The 21126-nt window shown below is 41.0% G+C and overlaps 1 protein-coding gene across 7 annotated transcripts in view; it reads left to right on the forward strand.

The window, feature by feature from the left end:
* ANKS1B (ankyrin repeat and sterile alpha motif domain containing 1B) overlaps positions 1–21126 on the forward strand; it is a 336209-nt gene that overhangs the window by 57544 nt on the left and 257539 nt on the right. For all 7 annotated transcript variants that reach the window (XM_033163008.1, XM_033163011.1, XM_033163012.1 and 4 more), the window contains one exon: positions 9606–9746. In XM_033163008.1, the coding sequence (XP_033018899.1) occupies positions 9606–9746 (141 nt within the window). The remainder of the gene's footprint in view (positions 1–9605; positions 9747–21126) is intronic.

Consider the following 21126-nt stretch of genomic DNA (forward strand, 5'->3'; position numbering starts at 1 on the left):
ATAGGGAAATGTTTCCCTTGTCTCTCTCTCCACAGAGGTCATCATACAGGGTGACCAAAGCAGTTTCTGTGCCAGAACCAGGCCTAAACCCCAATTGAAATGGATCCAGAAAATCAGTTTCTTCCAAAAGTGCCTGGATCTGGTCTGCGACCACTTGCTCCAGAACCTTGCTCAGGAAAGGGAGATTAGCAACTGGCTGGTAGTTAGTTAGGTTTTCTGAATACAGGAAAAGTCATATACAGACTGTTAATATACATAAATAAAATACCTTAAGGTGCCCTTACAAATATTTTAAAGTAGCTGTTGTACTGTATGAGTATTATTGTACTATTAATATCCTTTATTCCAGTAAGAGAAACAAGTGGATTAGAAAAGGACCAGTTGAGGGCAATGAAAATGATTATAGCCCATGTAGAGCTTATAAATGACAAAAGAGATTTTAAAAGCCAAAGATTATTCACTTTTGAAAGGGAAAGATTAAGAAGAGATATGATAGAGGTGGATAATGTAATGAATCTAACATTGCCGCCAAAACGAATTGGTCACTTCTGTTCCTTCTGTTGTGTAATACCAGGGGTGCTGAATGAATTTATATGACTACAGATGTAAAGTGCACAAAAGGAAAGCAATTCTTTCATTCATGTTATTCATCAAGCAGAAAATTTGCTTCAGTTTAATGTCATTGAATCCACAGGAAAAACTTGATCTTTACTGTTTTCCGTGCATTGCTCCAGTTCAGCAGTAAATAGTGTGTTTTCACAGGAAAACACCTGTGGGGTGGGGTGGGGGAAGCACTCGAACAAGGACCTTTAAAGCACAGACCTGTGCCTAGAAATACAGCATAAAAGGAAGTCTGGATGAGCACTTAGTTTTTAGTATTTGTTCCAGTTATTTTCAGAGAGCAAGCAGGAGTGTAAGTATACGCTTTGTTTATCAACATACCAACAAATATGTATATTTTAACACACAGGAGGGTATAGAGTACTGTAAATAATGCAGAAATTATTAAATAATTATTTTAATAATAATTACATTATTAAAGCTGATGACTCAAGGTAGCTGTTTTACTACAATTTTTTTTTTAAGTGGCTAGGGGTTTCCTTCTCTTCTCTGCCCCTTCTATTATGAGTGGAGCCAAAGGCTCATCTGCCATGTTTTGATTGTATATTCAAGCTGTCACTGACAAGCTGGAAGCAACAGCTGTGCCCATGTTCGCAGCTGAAATATTTAGAGCCTTCTCCTGAGAGATCCCTCCAAAGTCAAAATATACTAGATGGTGAGGTGTGTATTGGCTCCAGTTATAGGGTTTTTGTTCATGTCAGTTTCCTAAGAAGAGTGAGCAACTTGAATTCTATGTTGGAAAAGTGGTTCATGGGACCAGAATTGAGTTGTCAGGGTTAGGGCTGTAGAAATTAAGTTGGGATATTTGTCATGGTGTGCCAAGGGATCAGCTGCCAGGCAGCAATGCTAGTGAGGATGCTCAGATAGCAGACACATTGGGTCAGGAGCTGGAGTCAAGGCTAAGGGTAGCAAACCAGGTCTGCTCCAACACCAGCAAACCTTCTGAAGGCACATATGCCTTTGCAGGGACGTGTTTTTTGATCTGCTTCCTGAAGAATCAGCTTCCAATTAAAGAGGTGTTTTTCATTTTGGCAAAATTGATATATTGCCTGGTAATCTCTACGACTAGTCTGAGATATCAGTAATTTTACAGTGTTTTCAGTATCTGTGTTTGGGGGTAAATTGGTGGTCTACCATATCAGCTTTTAATTAGCAACATAAGAGCCTTGCTAGATCAGACCAAAGGCCTATCTATTAGCGCAGCATCATATCTTCCGAAGTGGCCAACCAAAAATTTGTGGGAGCTCATAAGCAGACATGATTGGGGGGGGGGTGGCTGTCTTCACTGTTTTCCCACAGAATCCCATCTGCTGGTGTTCCACTGAGTACCAGCAACTGATATTCAGAGGCATGTTTCTGCTGATCCTGGATAAAGTATATAGCTATCATGACGAGTAGACATTGATTATCCCCTGTGAATTTATCTTGTTGTAAACCACCCTGAGACCTCCGGGTATAGGGCGGAGTATAAGCTGAATTTATTATTATTAATTATTATTATTATTGTTGAAGGTAAAGGACCCCTGACAGTTAAGTCCAGTTGCAAATGACTCTGGGGTTGCGGCGCTCATCTCACTTTACTGCCTGAGGGAGCCGACGTTTGTCTGCAGACAGTTTTTCCGGGTCATGTGGCCAGCATGACTAAGCCGCTTCTGGTGAAACCAGAGCAGCGCACAGAAACACCGTTTACCTTCCCGCTGGAAGTATTTATCTACTTGCACTTTGATGTGCTTTCAAACTGCTAGGTTGGCAGGTGCTGGGACCGAGCAACGGGAGCTCACCCCCGTTGTGGGGAATCAAAGCGCCGACCTTCCGATCAGCAAGCCCTAGGCTCAGTGGTTTAGACCACAGCACCACCTGCGTCCCTATTATTATTAATAGTTCCCTTTTAAAGCCATCTTGGTTGGTGGCCATCACAACATCTCGTGAAAGCAAATTCCACAGTTTAACTGTGCATTGTGCAAAAATTTTTTATTTTATTTTGTCTGTCCTGATTCAAGTATTATGAGAGGTGGGGAAAAGCTTCTCTCTATCCACTTTCTTCACACCATGAAAAATTTAATATACCTCTTAATCACCTTAAAGGCACATATTGAGACAACTCTTTAAAAATAATTTATCAGTATCATATTTATCATATTTTAAAACTAATTTAAAATATAATACTTTGACAAAATAGCTCATCATCTGTTATCTTAAAATCTCTTCCTCCCTGTCAGTTTCCATCCTGCCAACTGCCATATGTTGTCTGTTGCAAAGCTCAACCTGTTGTCAAGGGACAATCAGAGGAAATAATGAAAAACAGCTGGTTGTTGTTCTCTTCAAAACTCTTTATCATTTTCTCTATTTCAGTAGACTAACTTCCCACTCATGTAGCCCTTTCAGCATGCCAAGATTTTGATTTAGAACTTTGTTATTTGTTTCTTTAGTCAGTTAGTAAGTAGATAATAAAGCAGTGATAAATATATGATCTGGGATCTCTTTTATTCACAATTTAAATGGCATTGAATCAAACACTCTTGAACAGCTGGATATCTACTCCATTTGCAATTATCAATGTAGAGAAAGAATAGTGACACTGCTATAAAGTAGTCTTGCAGAGAATGTAATGTTTCTTGGGGGGGGGAATGATACAGTGCAAATAAATGTTCTTTATTTGTGATAACATCTTCAGCCTTTAACTCCGGATAATTAAATCATGGACATGTAGAGCATATTTTCCAAAAATCCTTTTAAAAAAAATTATCTGAGCCATTTTGTAGGGCAGGGACATCTTCAAGAAGGAACTGACTGTAACCCCCCCCCCCAATGCGTATTAGAAGAAAAAAGTTGGCAAGAAGATAATAAAATTGTAACCATTGCCTACTCACTTGCCAGATTATTTCTCTCCCTTGTTTAATATATGTTTCCTGTTGCAGCATGAAGAATAATGCATTTTCTATACTCTACCACCCACTTATCCACCCTCACTTCCATAGTGGAAAGCAAAGAAGGGAAACTGTTTTTGAGCCAATTTGCTTTCTTCTAGGTTGTATTTCATATCTACTATTGTTTATATGAATAGAATTCCCAGGCGGTCTGGCTGGTAAAATGAGACAACAGCTACGTACTTACAAATACTTCAAAAAGAAGAGTTGTGAGGTTCTACTATAGGAATATTTTTGTTTGCTTTGAATTTATGCCTTTTAAAATATCTGAAAGCCAAAAAGGCCTTTACATGTGCAATAATATAGGGCCGTTGTTGTTGTTGTTGTTGTTGTTGTTGTTGTTGTTGTTGTCTTCTTCTTCTGTTTCCCAGCTTCACAAGAAGGCAGCACTTATGTAGAAGAAGCATATATCAGTAGATTAAAGGGAATCCTGCATTTTGCAGAAGTTGGTAACATTTAAAAAGTCCTTCCCAGTATGAGCAAAGATCCCCCAAATGAGTACCTGAAGTGTGGGAATGTGTGCAAAGAGTGTATCCCTCACTCTGTTTCATAAACATTACTACTCATTCTGATCTTCACTCAGATGAGGAAGCTGTGAATAAGTTCTTTTTGCATTGAAGTATGGTTACAATAGCAGAGATAAATAAAGATGCCTTTGCTGCTTACAGTTGAGGAAAGCCTGCCCCACCGCACAGATTAATAAAGGAGGGGCTCACTTTTCACCTAGCCCTCCTCTCAGCCACAGGTGTGAAGAAATAACCAGGAGAAACAGTGCAGTGGCACTTGGGCAGGATGGTGAATGGGCATCTTGTCGTTGCTCAACCCGAGTATGTGATACTGGGTTGGGCTATGGACTAGGCAGCTCCAGGCGCTCCTGGAGGAAACTGATTTTCTAGCTCAATTTTAAGCAGGATTTAGGCCCGGTTTGGGCACAGAAACCACTTGGTTGCCCTGTGTGATGACATTGTCGGGAGAGAGATGGGAAAAGTGTCTCTGGTAATTCTCCTTGACCTCTAAGCGACTTTCAGTACCATTGACTGTGGTTTACTTCTGGAGCGGCTGTCGGAGAGAGGGGTGGGTGACACCAATTTGTGATGGTTCTAGTCCTACTTTGATGGACATTTCCAGAGGGGGTTGCTTGGGGAATGTTATTCAGCCCCCTGGAGGCTTCAGTGTGGGATTCCTCAGGGTCTGATTTTATCCCATATATTGTTTAACATCTACATGAAACCGCCGAGTGGACCAGTTAGCTGGGAAGTTGCCTGCTCTTGATGGGTTGCACTAAGGACTGGATACACAGCTTGGGGGTACTTTTGGATCCTTTACTGTCACTTGAGGCTCAGGTGGCCTTAGTGTTATGGAGTATTTATGTTCAAGGTAATCCACCAGAATTTGGGTCCCAGCTTCCTGATTCTTCTTAGGCCTCTAATTGAATTTTTTTGGTGTCTATTTCTGTCCAATTGTTCCTCAAGCTTCAGGGCAAGATCCTCTGTGGTAGTAGTGGCAAGACAGTGCTTTGTTTGCAGCTTCAGATATGTATTTTAGTCGATTAGAAAGGTTTTCAAATGGTGCCAAGAAGATGGTACCATCACCAATGAGGCATCTGAGTCTCTATCAGCCTCCATGACTGCTGCTGCTTTTGCACCTTTTTGAGGATGAGTGTTGCTTTTAGACATATTGGTATATGAGGCCACACCTGAGTCCCTCATATAATGAGTCTTCAATTTGCTCTTGTATGTCAAGATGTGCGGACTTGCTTTTAGAAGCCATCAAATCATTACCAGTAAGGTTTTTGCTATTTCAAAACCTATGGTTGTCCCTCAGTATGATTTTAACCCTGCTGTGATCAGAAACATAGGATTATGTTGCCATTTAGCTTTGCAGCTAGCAGGATCAGAGAAGATCAGTCTACATCCCAATACCAAAGAAGGGCAGTGCCAAAGAATGCTCCAACTACTGCACAATTGCGCTCATTTCACACGCTAGCAAGGTTATGCTTAAAATTCTACAAAGCATGCTTAAGCAGTATGTGGACCAAGAACTCCCAGAAGTGCAAGCTGGATTTCAAAGGGGCAGAGGAACCAGAGACCAAATTGCAAAAATGCACTGGATTATGGAGAAAACTAAAGAATTCCAGAAAAAAACATCTACTTCTGCTTCATTGACTACGCAAAAACATTTGACTGTGTTGACCACAGCAAACTATGGCAAGTTCTTAAAGAAATGGGAGTGCCGGATCACCTCATTTGTCTCCTGAGAAATCTCTATGTGGGACAAGAAGCTACAGTTAGAACTGGATATGGAACAACTGATTGGTTCAAAATTGGGAAAGGAGTATGACAAGGCTGTATATTGTCTCCCTGCTTATTTAACTTATATGCAGAATTCATCATGAGAAAGTCTGGACTGGATGAATCCCAAGCCGGAATTAAGATTTTCGGAAGAAATATCAACAACCTCAGATATGCTGATGACACAACCTTGATGGCAGAAAGTGAGGAGGAATTAAAGAACCTTTTAATGAGGGTGAAAGAGGAGAGTGCAAAACATGGTCTGAAGCTCAACATCAAAAAAACTAAGATCATGGCCACTGGTCCCATCACCTCCTGGCAAATAGAAGGGGAAGAAATGGAGGCAGTGAGAGATTTTACTTTCTTGGGTTCCGTGATCACTGCAGATGGTGACTGCAGTCATGAAATTAAAAGATGCCTGCTTCTCGGGAGAAAAGCAATGACAAACCTAGACAGCATCTTAAAAAGCAGAGACATTACCTTACCAACAAAGGTCCGTATAGTTAAAGCTATGGTTTTCTCAGTAGTGATGTATGGAAGTGAGAGCTGGACTATAAAGAAGGCTGATTGCCGAAGAATTGATGCTTTTGAATTATGGTGCTGGAGAAGACTCTTGAGAGTCCCATGGACTGCAAGAATATCAAACCTATCCATTCTTAAGACAATCAGCCCTGGGTGTTCACTGGAAGGACAGATCTTGAAGCTGAGGCTCCAATACTTTGGCCACCTTATGAGAAGAGAAGATTCCCTGGAAAAGACCCTGATATTGGGAAAGATGGAGGGCACAAGGAGAAGGGGACAACAGAGGACGAGATGGTTGGACAGTGTTCTCGAAGCTACCAACATGAGTCTGACCAAGCTGCAGGAGGCAGTGGAAGACAGGAGTGCCTGGCGTGCTCTGTTCCATGGGGTCACGAAGAGTCGGACATGACTAAACAACTAAACAACAACAAACTTGGTGGGATTGTAATTATGGATTGTAATTAGCTAATACCTGTAACCCCTAAAGTGCCACCACTTTGAAATACGTGGCATAAATAATATGTCATTAACAGTGACAGTGGAGTGGAAGACAGGAGTGCCTGGCGTGCTCTGGTCCATGGGGTCACGAAGAGTCGGACACGACTAAATGATTAAACAACAACAAAATGCCTCCCATGATTATTATTATTTTTAAATTGTGAACAAATGCATTAAAGATCAGAACAGTGTAATTCTATACATGTATATTTAAAAGTAAGATTTTAAAATTTATTTCCAGGTACGTGTGCATGAAAGTTCTATTTTAAATAAGGCCAAGCTAGACATTCTCCACTCCCTGCCACACTAACTTCCAGAGAGAGGAAATTCTCAGAATGTTTGGATAGAAGTGGGATTTTTAAAAAATTCAAATGGCCACATTTTTATTGTGGTGATCATACTGATACGAGAGAAAGATAACCTTTACCAATTTCATACATAATTCCCCCAATAGTAATGCCACTGCTTTGGCATAGTGTTTAAAATGTCCTATAAGATTAACTGTTTTAAAAGAAGAAAGATTGGATCTAATTGTAGAAATGTAGATAGATGGTGAATCTGACACACATCTCTAACGACCAGGGACATATAATCTTAATGTGCTTGTTTGTATGAACAATGTACTAAATCCTTCAAACTCCGAATCCTGCAAAGTTCACCCTGCCATTCTAATCATTTGTGCAAGAGTGCTTGTTTCTATGGCAACACATAATGTAGTACCATTTCACTGTCAAAATAATTTGATCAAGTAGCACATTAAGAAATGCATTGAAATTTAATTTACAAATACATCACAGATAAGCAATTATTTTTAAAATCCAAAAATACATTAAAATATACCCAGTGTATTTAAACGAGAAATATAAATTGTACATTTAATCTTGGTCAGTCATATGGTATCTTATTTATTTAGTCACCTCAAGTTCCTAGGACGAAAGGTAGGATAGCAATCTTTTCATTCATTCATTCATTCATTCATTCATTCATTATCCATTTTTATTTCTGCCAAAACACTAAAGAGGGCTTAACAGTTTAAAATAATTGTGTATAGCAAATTCAGATTCAAACTGTTACCTAATGAAGAGACCTGTGATGGCCTGGGATTCGAACTCGGATGCTGAATCTGAGGGATCCCAGCCTGCACAGGATTCCCCACCTCCAGAACCAGCAGAGCCAGGGCTAGGGCATGAGACTGAAGGGTCATCACCTGTGCTGGATGCTAAGGTGCAGGCATCTGCTGAGTCTGCTCTGGCTCCTGATGGGATGGAGGACCCATTGCCTGCAGGTGCTCCACTCTCAGCCTCTCTCTTTGGAAAAATCCTTTCCCACATTTATCCCAGGGCAACACTTCATAGGAAGTAGAATATGCTTGCTGCATCTGGAAATTTTGCTGTAAGCAATTTGAATGGTTTGGAAAGTATACACATGACTTCCTCTTCTTTTATCTGCCTTTTGGTGAAATAAAACTAAAGGGGGAAAAGGAAAAAGGAGAGGTGAAGGAAGAAACGCTCCTTGGTGCTCTCAAATGTCTTTTCCTTCTTCCTCTGCTTGCAAGAGCCTCCTTTTTTCCACTTACCTTATTGCTGACAAACTCTCATGCTCCACCCTGGTTGCCTAGATCCACAGCAGCCTTGCAGGGGGAGCAGGGAATTATAGGGACCATGAGACTGCTGGCTATATCTAAGAAGGACATACTGTATCAACTTGATGCAATTAAACATTTGACCTAAAAGGTTCCCCAACTGTCACCTTCCCACTTCCTGCTAAGCCCTTTCTGTGGCAATCCACTTATCTCCTTTTATATCCTTAAAACCCCAAGTTATTGCTATTACATCTCTCTCTACTTATCAATAAAGCTAAAAAGTACTAGTATCCTTCTTGCAGCCACAGCGGGAAGTACTTTCGTTTGGAATGGTTTGGAGGAAAGAGGACCAGCAAACCTTTATGGGGAGTATCTAAGAATGCAGGAAGGGAGGACAACTTAGCACTGTTTTTTTCCCTTAGGAATGTGCTGAGAGGATTTATCATTACCAATGACTTGACTTCTTTTTCTGAGTTTATTACTCCTGCAAGCTAGAAAATGGTAACCTTGCTACTAATGTTGAGCTCCTTGAAAAGTGTTGGGGAATATTTATAAATTCAAGAATGGGTGGCAAATTGGTTGTCTGTAGACATTTTTGCTCAATTTATACAATGCTAATTTAGTTATGAAGTTATGTCACAAAAGTGGCATCAAAATGTAGATGCAAAGTAAAAAAAAATGAACTTTCATCTCAGGCATGGTTTGAAGCTTTCTAAAGATAAGGAAGGACACTGTTGCATAGTTTACTAATAAAATTAACAATAATCTACTGATAGTTTATTAACAAACACTTTGCTAACCATCAAGCACAGAACTAAGTGGCTTTAAGTCGATTACAGTTGGTCAATTCTATGTTAGTCACATTCAAAGACTGAGTAAGAACTGCTGAATGTGCTTTTCAACATGCCATTTGAAAACAATTCCATACTTCACTCTGTGGAACAGGTTACAATATTTTAAAATCTGAATCATCAGAATGAATTCCAAATAATATTTATGTCACAGTCATTTAAAGTATAGCTTCCTGTAGTTCCATTTGAAGATTCATTGATGTTGGCACAGTATATGCAAATTGAACTGTGGTCTATTTCAGTAGACTTATTTATTTATTTCATAAAATATACAATACACTTAATTTTTGAAATGCTACTCTTTCATCTTCAGAAATCATCCTCAACAAACCTGTTACCAACCGAAGAGGATGAAGAAGATGGAGGTGAAAACAGTTGTGGGCCTACAGGTTTGTGGGAAGCACTGACACCTTGTAATGGATGCAGGAATCTTGGCTTTCCTAGTCTTACTCAGGTATTTTATTCAATTCTTTACTTCACAATACAATATTGGTTGAGTAATATTTTTTCTATTGTACTTTTTAGTGTTTATTTTTATATCTGAATTAAGAAAAAACAAAGGAGTACATTAAAGCACATTATGTCTTAAACATCAGCAGACTTGAACATTCAGGGGAAAAACATTCAGAGCAAATTGATTCTGAAAGTTAACAAATTACAGCTTTTAAAAATACTTAAATACCTTCTTTGTTCCTGAAACAATACTTTAAAGGCAAAAGGAAATCCAGTCAGTGGAATCAGAGTCTTCTCATCCTTGCCAACTGTTTATTGGTTTACGGAAGGATACTAATCCTAATCCGCAGAGGCAGCCTTGGATCTACATATGCAAGGCCTCTTTGTTCATCAGATGACTGAGCAAGTGGCAAAGGGGTATATATCTCTGACTTCATACTGTATATCTTAGAGCTCACAAGCTGGGGTGGGGTGGGCGCAAATTCTGGAAGTAGGAAACTATGGAAGAAAGGTACTTTGCACACAAAGGGGGCACAAAACAACGCATTTCCAGAACAGTTATGGGAATGTGAGCCCATTGATAACACTCTTCTGCCTAGAACCTTACAGGTTCCTCATCTCAGGACTCCAGACACTGAATGCCAAACTGCACCCCAACCCCTGGAGATGCATGGAGAAAGCACTCCACACAGGTAAGTAACAAGCAGAAACATGCTGTGATGTATAATTGCTGCAACTGTCTTCTTTCTCCCACCCACCACCTTTGCTACACATGAATATGGGATCTTGTCTGAACTGCCATGCTCTCTCTGCTTCTCTCCCCACAACATCAGTGAACGGTGTTTCCCACATACAGGGAAACACTCAGTTAAGTTCTGCTTTGGCAGTGGTCTGGCACTCCAATCATTGCAATTGCTGGCCAAACACTTTTACTTTGCAGAGTCACATCCCAAAGGCATGGAGGGAAACAAACAGCCACTAGTGTTTCCCAGTGCTATGGCAATGGCACCCACCTAAGAGGTGCCCAAACTGAGTTCCTGTGAGTTCCACTTGAAAAAAGCCCTGGTGTTTCCCTGTAACCTCAAAGGGAGATGTATGCACACAGTCACAGCAGTCTCTGTCGGTGGGCGAGAGGCTGAGAAATTAGCACTGTCAGAGTACTGAGGTAGCACCATGTCCAAACACTGGCATTGCTACCTGGCCAGGGTCACAGCAAGCTTGGGGCTGTGTGGTTGCACCAGCAGAACCACTGCACTATCCCAGCCTTGTCCAGGTAAGCATCAGTGATGCCAGTGTCAGTAAGATGGTTCTTCTGAAGCCCTGCCACATGCATTGTTATTGCCACTTCCTTGCTTCTCTCACTGCCTCACAAACACCTACAGTATATTCAGTTTCAGGGACTTTGTGCTATAACCACTGACCTTTGCTTGTTGCTTTCTTTTTGTGTCTCCCCTTGCTCTCTGCAGGTCACTTACTGGTACAGAATCCATCCCATACCCCACTTCATTCTGGCCAGGAGGGAGGTGCACCCCATGACCAGCAGCTGTGACAAGGATGTTTATGGCTATTCATCTGTGGGATTGTTAACATGCTAGGCTCCTGTACCATCACAGGCTCCATGTTAGATAGCAGGTGCACCATGGTGCTGGTCCCAAAAAGGACTCTGTACACACTACTTTGATGTATTTTGAGCTACTTTCCAAAGAGGAGTCTTGCTGCAGTAACTGGTTGGCAGCCTCACCCATGTACTTTTCCCTTTCTAGATCACCACCCCGGATGCTGTTAAATAAATGCTATGTGGCTATAAAGGACACACGTGTAGTTTCTATGCTGTTAGGGAGCAGTAGGTAATGATTCCATGCACACACCCAACTAGGTTCTGGCCTCAGAATGAGACTGGGGGGGGGGGTGACATTCATTTTTTTTTATTTTATTGCCAGGCATTCCAAAGGTAAATGGAGCCATATTCCTCCTGGAGGGACCTGAACTCCTGTCTCCTGGTTCACAACTAGAGATAGTCAAATCTAATTCCTGGATCCAGCACATATTCAATTCTTGAATAGCCAGGCTACCTTCCTGGTGAGGTAATGGCCCTCTGAATATGGGGCATTAAAGTAACAAAGGAAGTGGCTCTGTGCCAAAATACAAATGGGTGGGCCTTCTTCCCTCAACGACCTGATAGTTACAAAGACAAAGTCGAGAGTTCTCTCTGTGTGTAAGCAAGAAGCTGGAAGCAAAGCAGCAGGTTTGGAAGGCAGTCAGAGCCATGCCTGATTTCTGCAGGAATTGAAAGCTGTAGCTATGGAAGAAGCAAGACCCTTTTGGGGTATTAATGCTGTGAACCCCTCCATCATAAGCTCAGGTTGCGTATATGTGTAAATAAACCATCTATCATAAAGATACCACTGTCTCTCTTGTCCCACATCATGAAGGAAACTGGATACTGGAACCCCTGGAATCTCACACCGCTCAGAGATTGGGGTGGTGTGTGACACTGGTGTCAGTAGTAGGATTCATGTTTCCTCAGGGAAGGCCTGTGAGCAAGGTGTGCCCAAGTCATGATGGAGGGAGGAATAGCAACACTCCTTGAACAGCTTGAGAGAATGGAGCAACAGTGGAGCAAGCAGCTTGACCAAATGAAGAAGTGACGAGATACCCAGTCAGGATAGAGTATTCTTTATGTATGCCACGACAGCGGCTAGAATTTTATTGGCAAGAACTTGGAAGGGTGAAGAGCTACCGACAATTGAAGAATGGCAGACGAAGCTGATGGAGTATATGGAGCTCGCAGATCTGACCGCCAGAATCCGAGACCAGAGGGAGGAGAAGGTGTCGCAAGATTGGAAGAAATTTAAGGACTATTTAGTTAAGCATGTTAAACTGAATGTTTGAATATCTGAGCAGAAATACATAAAAGAGTCGGCTTTTAGAAGTTTAAGGTTAGTTATAATGGTTTAGAAGAAATTTTGATGTGATAGATCTATTTGTATAAGAAGGTTTTAAGATATAGAATACAAGTTAAGAAATATATTGGTTTAAATAAATTTAAAGAGCATTAGGATATTGAGCATAAGTTAATGGGAAAAGAAATGAAGCTACCTAAAGAGTATATATGTTTTTGAAGACAGAGGAGGGACCAGGGGAAGTCCCCCCAAGAAGTTAAAAATAAGTTGAGAAACAAAGATAAGTGTTTGGTAAGGTTTGTATAAGTTTTCTTTTTTGTATGGTATTGTTGTGTTTTATATTGTTGATTGTGTATTATGTTTTTATTGTGTTTATGTATGTTTAATGTTGTTTTTGTTTTGTTTTATGGTAAAATAATAAAAATCCTTTAAAAAAAAAAAACAAATGAAGAAGTGACAAAGTCAGCAGCAGAGCCAGTGGTTTGATAAAATAGACCAGCTGCAAGCAGAGTGGGTGAGATGCTTCCTTGGAGGTGAGAGCCCTGGCTGATGAGTTCTCCACTCCCTGGGAGCCTGCTGTAGAAGAATGGATGCAGGAGGAAAGGCCAGTGAAGGAGGAAAGTGCTCCAGAGGAGACGAACTGCAAGATGGAGGTGAAGAGATGCTGCTTATGGATCTCTTCATTCCATGTGTACCAGCGGTGATGCAAGATGTGTGCATGCATGAGCAAGAAGAAACAGTGCCTGAAGAGATGCCAGAAGAAGTGCAACAGGAGGAATTGGGAGGTGTGTGTGAACAATGCAGAAGGATCAGCAAGTGCCTGAGGAATGGCAGTAGAGAAAAATGTGGGAAAGTTAGATACGTGTGTGCATGCACCAGAGTAGCAGCCAGTGCCTGCTGAATTGGACGAGATAAAACCATCCAATGACATTGTCCCTTGGGTGCCCCAAGATAGCCTTGCAGGGTGGGGAACCAGTCCTTATAATGGGTGCAGCCCTAACATAGGCCCCAGCAGTGAGGGTCACCCAGGTTCCCATGAGTTTTGGGGGCAAGAGCCACTTGAAGGGTTGCCTGCCTTTGCTTTGGACCATGAAGTGTTTGAGAGATGGGGAATTCCTGGCTGCCAACTTGACTGAACTGGGCCAGCTGATCCTGAAGGTGGTGCTTCCAGATAAGGACTTGTGGCAGAACTTTGATTTTCAGTTTGGGACGGAATGAAGTGGACTTACCCAGATGCGGCAAGAGGAAAATAGATGGAGGGGACCCCCAGTGTGTCAGTGGGAAATCTTATGTAGTTGTGTATTGAGGCCCAGTATGCAACTACAGGGACTGCTTTGGGACTGGAGTTTGAGTTTGGAGCCTCTGATCTACAACCAAAGGGAAGACCAAAGACAAATTGAAGAGTTCCACTTGTGATCTGAGCCCCAAAGCAGCTGTCAATCTACTTGAACTGAGAACTTTCTGAAACTCCAAGGCAAAGAGCCATGCAAGCAACTGCAAGGGGTGAGGGTTTGTGCATTTTGGGACTGTTTGCTTATTTGCTGCAGGGATCCTTCCTGCAAGGTTTGGCATTATGTTCGTGTGTGTGTTTTGAAATGCTGTCGATTTGTGCTTTTTACATGCTTGTGTTTGATAGGAACTTTTATATCATTTTAGGAATCATTCTGATAACTTTGTGAAAGCTGCTTTGTGCTGCAGTGGGACAAGGGAAAGCATGAGCAAGGCCTTTGGGTAATGCGGCTGTGGTACTGAGGCTTGTATCCTACCTTAAACATGCTAGAAATTCATCATCTTCTAGCAAGCCAAGGGTGGGGGACTGGGTAAGCTGCAGAACTGTGACTTGGAGCAGGCACCAAAGAAAAAAAGAAAGGCCTGAACAGATAGCTTTTTCTTTTCAAGCACCTCAGCTCTGCTTCCCTTTTATCACTTGAATCTTGATTGCAGCATCTGGGCTTAATGAGGCATGTGAACCTCATTTGTCCTGAGCCTACTCCAGCTGAGGAATCACAACCTCCCAGAGCTAACAAACCCTACCTGGCCAGCTAGAGTGCTGGGCTGTGGGCCCTTGCTTGCCTCAGCCTCCTAGAGCATACCTCCCACAGCTCTCTACACCTCAGAGTCCACCGTGTTTGTGGAGATGGGGGGCCGTCTGGTGATGGGTCCTGCTTCTTTGATTCCTCTGCAGACCCCCATCCCTTCGTCATCCTCTGTTGCCCTGTGAGTACATACATGCCCCCATCCTCTCTTTCTCCATCCCCACCTTGCCCTGCTGTGTACTAGTTGTGGCTACATCCTCATCCCCATTGTCCTGCCAGGTCATGACAGGTAAGCACCTGGAACCCCTGGAATCCTGCAATGCTTGGAGATTGGGGTGCTATGCAACAATATGTTTTTACCTTCTTTCCTGGGCTGAGAACACTAGGATAGAGTGGCTGGTCTACCAATATGGTGGCAGTGTATCCCTGGTCTAGGAGCAAGGTAAGTATTGCACTGCTCTCTTAAGTATCTTTCCTTCATGCTTCAAACAAACCAACCCAGATCCCACAACCATCATCAAGTGCTTCCTCCATGAGAAGCCCAGAGGGCGGGTCTATTAGAATGGGCCTTTTCTGTGGTGGATCCCCATTTGTGTAATGCTCTCCCCAGGGAGGCTTGCTGGGCACCTTCATTACATATATTTAGGCTCCAGGCAAAAATGTTTTTCTGTAACCAGGCCTTTGGCTGATTAACATTCTATGGCCTTTCTAATGTGCTTGTGGGAGGGTGTGTGTGTTAATGATTTCTTTTCTTTTATTATATATTTTGTCTTTTCATTTTGTATTTTGATGTTGTGAACTGCTCTGTGATCTTCGGATGAAGGGCAGTATACAAATTCAGTTAATAATAATAATACAGTGGTAAAGATAAAGGTAAAGGACCCCTAACAATTAAGTCCATTCGCGAATGACTCTGGGGTTGCAGCGCTCATCTTGCTTTACTGGCTGAGGGAGCCAACGTTTGTCCTCAGACAGTTTTTCTGGGTCATGTGGCCAGCATGACAGCTGCTTCTGGAGAAACCAGAGCAGCACACAGAAACGTTGTTTACCTTCCGGCCAGAGCGGTACCTATTTATCTACTTGCACTTTGAATGCTTTCAAACTGCTAGGTTGGCAGGAGCTAGGACTGAGCAACAGGAGCTTTTAGCAGATGACTGAAACCCTTCTTAAGGAGCACTTGACAAGAATCCTGCCCCCAATCAATATTAATTAAAAAAGCACTTTTGGTTCAATGCCTTAGTGGATTTGTTGTTGATTGGTGGAGAAATAATAAATAAAACAAGCAAAGTATACAGTCTCTCTTATGACACCTTAGCCTACAGTATGGCAGAGATTTTGGCTGGACTGTGAAATGCTAAAACAAAAGGCTAGGCAACAATGAGAAAGAGGATGGGGGAATCAAAATTATTCCATGGTTGATAGAGGTGGTAAAAGGTATTTTTTTCCTATGGATTGAAAGAAGATTTGAATTAAACTTAAGTTGTGCTGCACTGGGAAGTTTCCAGGCAGCAGATCTCTTAAAGCAATAGGGTGGAATTCACTCAGCCTATACTGAAGGCAAGCCTTCACTTCCTTGCACTAGGCAATTTCCCAGAGAGAATGGCAAGAGCAGTCTGTTTGTCTAGTAGTCTAGTGCAAGAGAGCTGCTTGCATTAGAGCTAGATAATTCTGCCACACTTGTGTGGACTTGCTTTGGTGATGCTTGTGGTGGAGCAGCTATATTAGACAAAAAGATAGGAGGAAGAGCTGTAGCTCAGTGGTAGAGCACTTGCTTTGCATGCAGAAGATCCCAGGTTCAATCACCATCTCCAGGTATGACTGGAGAGACTCCTGTCTGAAATTCGGGAGACCCATTGCCAGTCAGTTTTCATAGGCAGCTTCTTATGTTTCTAAATGCTTGTGATTTTTGTTACAAGACTTTAAAGAAAGAATGTACTACTGAAAAGACACCATTTTATGTTGATTTTTTATTCTAGAGTTTTGTTCGACATCTCAGTTCACTGTAAATCTTCCTCTTATAATTTGTAACAAAGACACTTACAAAAATGTACCTAGTGATTAAGTTAATGACCACATCATGCATAAATGTCATAGCTTTATACCTTCTATACAAAACAGCACAGTTATTATTAAAATTATTATGCAATAACTTTTTGATTTCTGATAAGTAAAGCCATAGACAGTTGTCACAGGTGAGCCATGGGCAGTTGCCAAAGAGCATGCCAGAACCACCAAACAAACCAAGAACTGGAGGCAATTAAAAGAACACTAGCAACAATCGCCCAGGCAAAATCCCAGCCAGCACAGGAAGATTATATAACCCTTCCTGGTGAGTAAAGCCAATGACCAGCTTGAATGTGTGGAGCCAATTCAGTATTCAGGAATATTTTATTGAATAGGAAAATACTTCTACTTGGTTTAGTGCATAGAACGATGGATTCTCAGTTCTAGCTACAACAGTTCTTCACAGATATTCATGCTTAAAATAATGCTAAAATCAAGGAAAATTAAATGATGGGTTTATTTTACATCAGACTACAGCATTCAGTTCATTTCCTAATGTTAAGTACTGAGAGTTGTAGGAACAGTCCTGATCTAACAACTGAAGAGGACAGCAAAATATTTGGGTAGCAGGATTGGAACAAGTGAAGCTGCATTCATTCTAATGGTCTTAAACTACTGGAACAGCAGCACCATACCTCTTTAAGATACATTTTTTGCGAACTGAACAAAATGCCTGTCTACAAAAGAAGCAAATCTTCTGCACCTCCAGAATATATTTGGGTTAGCATACGTATTTGAAAAGTATAGCATTGGATATGTTGCAAATTGTCCATTATGATGACAGTTCCATAAACACGGAAACTAGGTCATTGACTGATACGTCTGCCATATGTCTGTCAAACTGGCAGGTGCAGATTATTTTTTTACTCATAGGGAATACAGCCAAAGATAAATTTGTTGGTCATTGATTTGATTTAACAGCAGCACACATTTTCAATTGAGTTCTAACAACTACCAAAAAGGCCAGGTTTGTGAGAATCAAGAGAACTCTAATGAGAACTAGATAGTGGATTCCTGGATGTTAACAAATACAAAATAGTGAATTTAATTATTTACTTTATAAGGTATCTGATTGCCTCAAATACTGTCATTCATCTAATGATTACACATTCATTTTAATAGCAGAATCTTTAAACAAAACCTTTGAAATTAAAACAACCCTGCTTTATATCTTACATCTTCCAGTGAATGAACAGTTATTTGAAACACTTGTTAACTGGGAAATTTTTTATAACTAAGGAAATAGAATGTTGGGCTATGGGAGTTCTGTTGCTTTTTCACATACTGTAATTAGGAATGCTTACAATATTGTACCAATTCAATTTTGTTCCTGGATTTGGGGTTTCAGCATTACCTGATCTTGTTAGAACAGCACTGATAAGTTAGATACCATCCATTCATCTGTTTCTTTATTTCTGGACTTTGTTCAGACAGTTGGGTATGCATTGATTGGCATAGTTTTCCTTACCGCTTACTGATGTGCATTGATAAATGACAGCACAAAAAGGAATCATAATGGGATTGTGTGATTGCATCATTATTCCTTTTTGCTTTGTAGTTTAATCAATGCATCTTGGGCTCCTGCACATCAGTATGGGGAAGGGCACATACACATCAACTGAAAACTACACCCAACCGCAGTTGTGCAATTAATTAAAAAAAAAAAATCCAAGTTAAACTAGAAGGCAACCAGGATGGAATGGAGGGCAGATTCATACCAGAGAACAATGGTTGCATATACAACATACTGGTACATTTAAAGCAGATTGCTTCCACCAAAGAATCCTGGGAATTGTCATTTACTCCACACAGAGCTACAGTTCCCAGAACTGTTTACAAATTACAGTTCCCAGGATTATTTCGGAGTGGGTGAGAGTGGGCTTTAAATGCATGGTGTATATGCAGCCAACAATTCCTAGCAAGCCTTAGGGACATTTCCAGTATCTGCCAGATACATTCTTATGCTTGCTGAATGAAACCTCAGTTGCTTAGTATTAAAGAGTTGGGCCTCACTAACTTGCTTGCTGTGATACCAAATTGTCACAGTACTTCCCATAGAACTTGGAAAGGTGTTGTTTTGCATGCATATATAGTACAAAACACTGTGATTCCAACACAAATCTGAAAATAGCATATTTATAAACCCATTGAAATGGAAGATGTGAATATCCCCAAATGGATAAAGTATTTCCATATGATTCAGAAAGCTGAAATTGTATGCACTTGTAACCAAGAGAACCTGATTATTAGATGTTTCTGAAAGAATACATTTGCATATGTCCTTACACAGATAGTTAACGCTAGCTAGGAAATGGAAATTTAGTACATGCACACACAAAACAAAACAACTTGATTACTTGAAAAGTCTGAAAAGGAGTCGTCGTCCCCCCCCCCCAAATCCAACTCAAAGCTCAGCATGTAACTTATCATAGAAAGTAATGCTCCAACACAGAACAAAAACACACACACGAGACAAAATGTTGGGTTGTGGGATTTCTGGCAACAAACGGGAATGTGGAGCTGTGCCTGGCTGCAGAAAATAGTGTTACACGTAGCCCCAATCTCTGAGCGGTGTGAGGTTCTAGAGGTTCTAGGCACTTACCCAGGGTTTGGTTTCCTTGAAACAAGGGACAGCAGAGACTATGATGTCTTTATGATATAGGGTTTATTTACCATATATCCAATCTGATCCTATGATGGAGCAACTGACTGTATTAACACCCTCAAGAAGATCTTGCTTCTCCCATAGCCACAGCATTGGATTGCTGCAGAAATCAAGCATGTCTCTCCCTCCCAGGCTTCAGCTTGCAGCCCACTTCTAGCCTCTACCGGTAGCTCTCACAACCTCGTCTGGATTCTGTTCTTCTAATTACAAGCTAGTTGACAGGGGGGGGCGCACCCATTTGCCCTCTGGTGCAGAACCACTTCATTTGTTACCTTATGTTATTTAGGGCAATAGCAATAAGCTGGCCAGCTATTCCAAGAATGAGATTCTAGCCAAGGTTTAATAGAAAGCCGCCCCCCCCCCATATTCCAAAAAAGCCTATACCAAATTTAGACACACTATGAAGTGGATTTTTCCACTGAAGATAGCATCTTCAGGATTCCATCCATAAGCTGTCAGGGGCTCAGTTAGATCATTTTTTTTCTGCCACCACCATGTCTACTGTTATTTACTTATTTGCAATTATCCTCAACGTTCCATGATTCCTGGAGAGTGAGGATCATATTCAATTCCTACCAAGCTTTCTTTTTTTGTGTGGGGGGGTATGTGTCTTTTAAATTTAAAATTCTACAGAACATATAGAACATGCAACTTTATACAGTATGTGGTTTGCTTTGGTAACTCACACACAGTTGTACAAGAGTTCTGAGCCTTGGAACTCAGATGAGCAGATTCCTGCTTACCTGGCTCCAAACCTTATCTGTCTGGCACTGTAGAGCACTTGGTACATCCAAACTAGGAACTAGTTAGCAGGAAGCTGCTTAGCTAGAGATGGTAATGAATGGAAGCCGTATTTCAATGGAACTGGTTGGGGAAATGAGGTGAAGGAATATGTGCTTTACATCAGGAATGTCCAACTGTTAAATAAATCACAGACTGTACCAAATGAAAGAAAATGGTTGGCTTAATTTCTTTGGAAAGTAACAATCAATATAAGGAAGCACTAAAATAAATTTCAGCTCTCTTTCACTATGCTGATTTTCCCTCAATCTTCAGCAGGGTATAATCATTGCCTGCTGATTCCTTCAGGGTAGAATACATAGTGCCCTTTTCAGTTGCTCAGTAGCTGCTTGAATGTGTGGGTGGTATACTCTTAAAGACTACCAAACTTTCAGTTTACCTAGCAGTTAGAAATTCTACTGTAAAGTCAAGAATTCACAGTGTAAACTTTGAAGTTTATATGGATATTATGGCTTGCCAATATAGTAGTCCATTTTAATCAATTTAAGGAAGAGTACCATGGCTTTCATTCTACTTCAGCATGTTTGCCAGATTTCAGACAAAGGATATGCTGGAAATAATGGAATCTGAAAACAGGGGTTACTTTTGTACTTGGCTCTCCTGCTGATTGGCTTCTGCATGAGGAGATGCTGCTGTTGGCAGAAACAGCAGATGAGCAAGTAATTCAACAAAAGTAATTATCATAATAAATGCAGTAGCTAGCAATTTAACAGGGAAATAAGCTAGTAAGGGTTATCCTAAAATAAATGTAATTTTGTCTCATATTTCTCTATGAAACAGATAGCCCACATTCTTTTCCTTGTAAAGTACATAAATTAGATCACGTATCACACAGAGAAAATTTCCGTCAAAATGCTTTAAAACTTTTATCATTGAGCAACATAAATGACAACCAATTTTCTCACTTACACC

This window comes from Lacerta agilis, chromosome 10, assembly GCF_009819535.1.
Source record: "Lacerta agilis isolate rLacAgi1 chromosome 10, rLacAgi1.pri, whole genome shotgun sequence".
NCBI lineage: Eukaryota > Metazoa > Chordata > Lepidosauria > Squamata > Lacertidae > Lacerta > Lacerta agilis.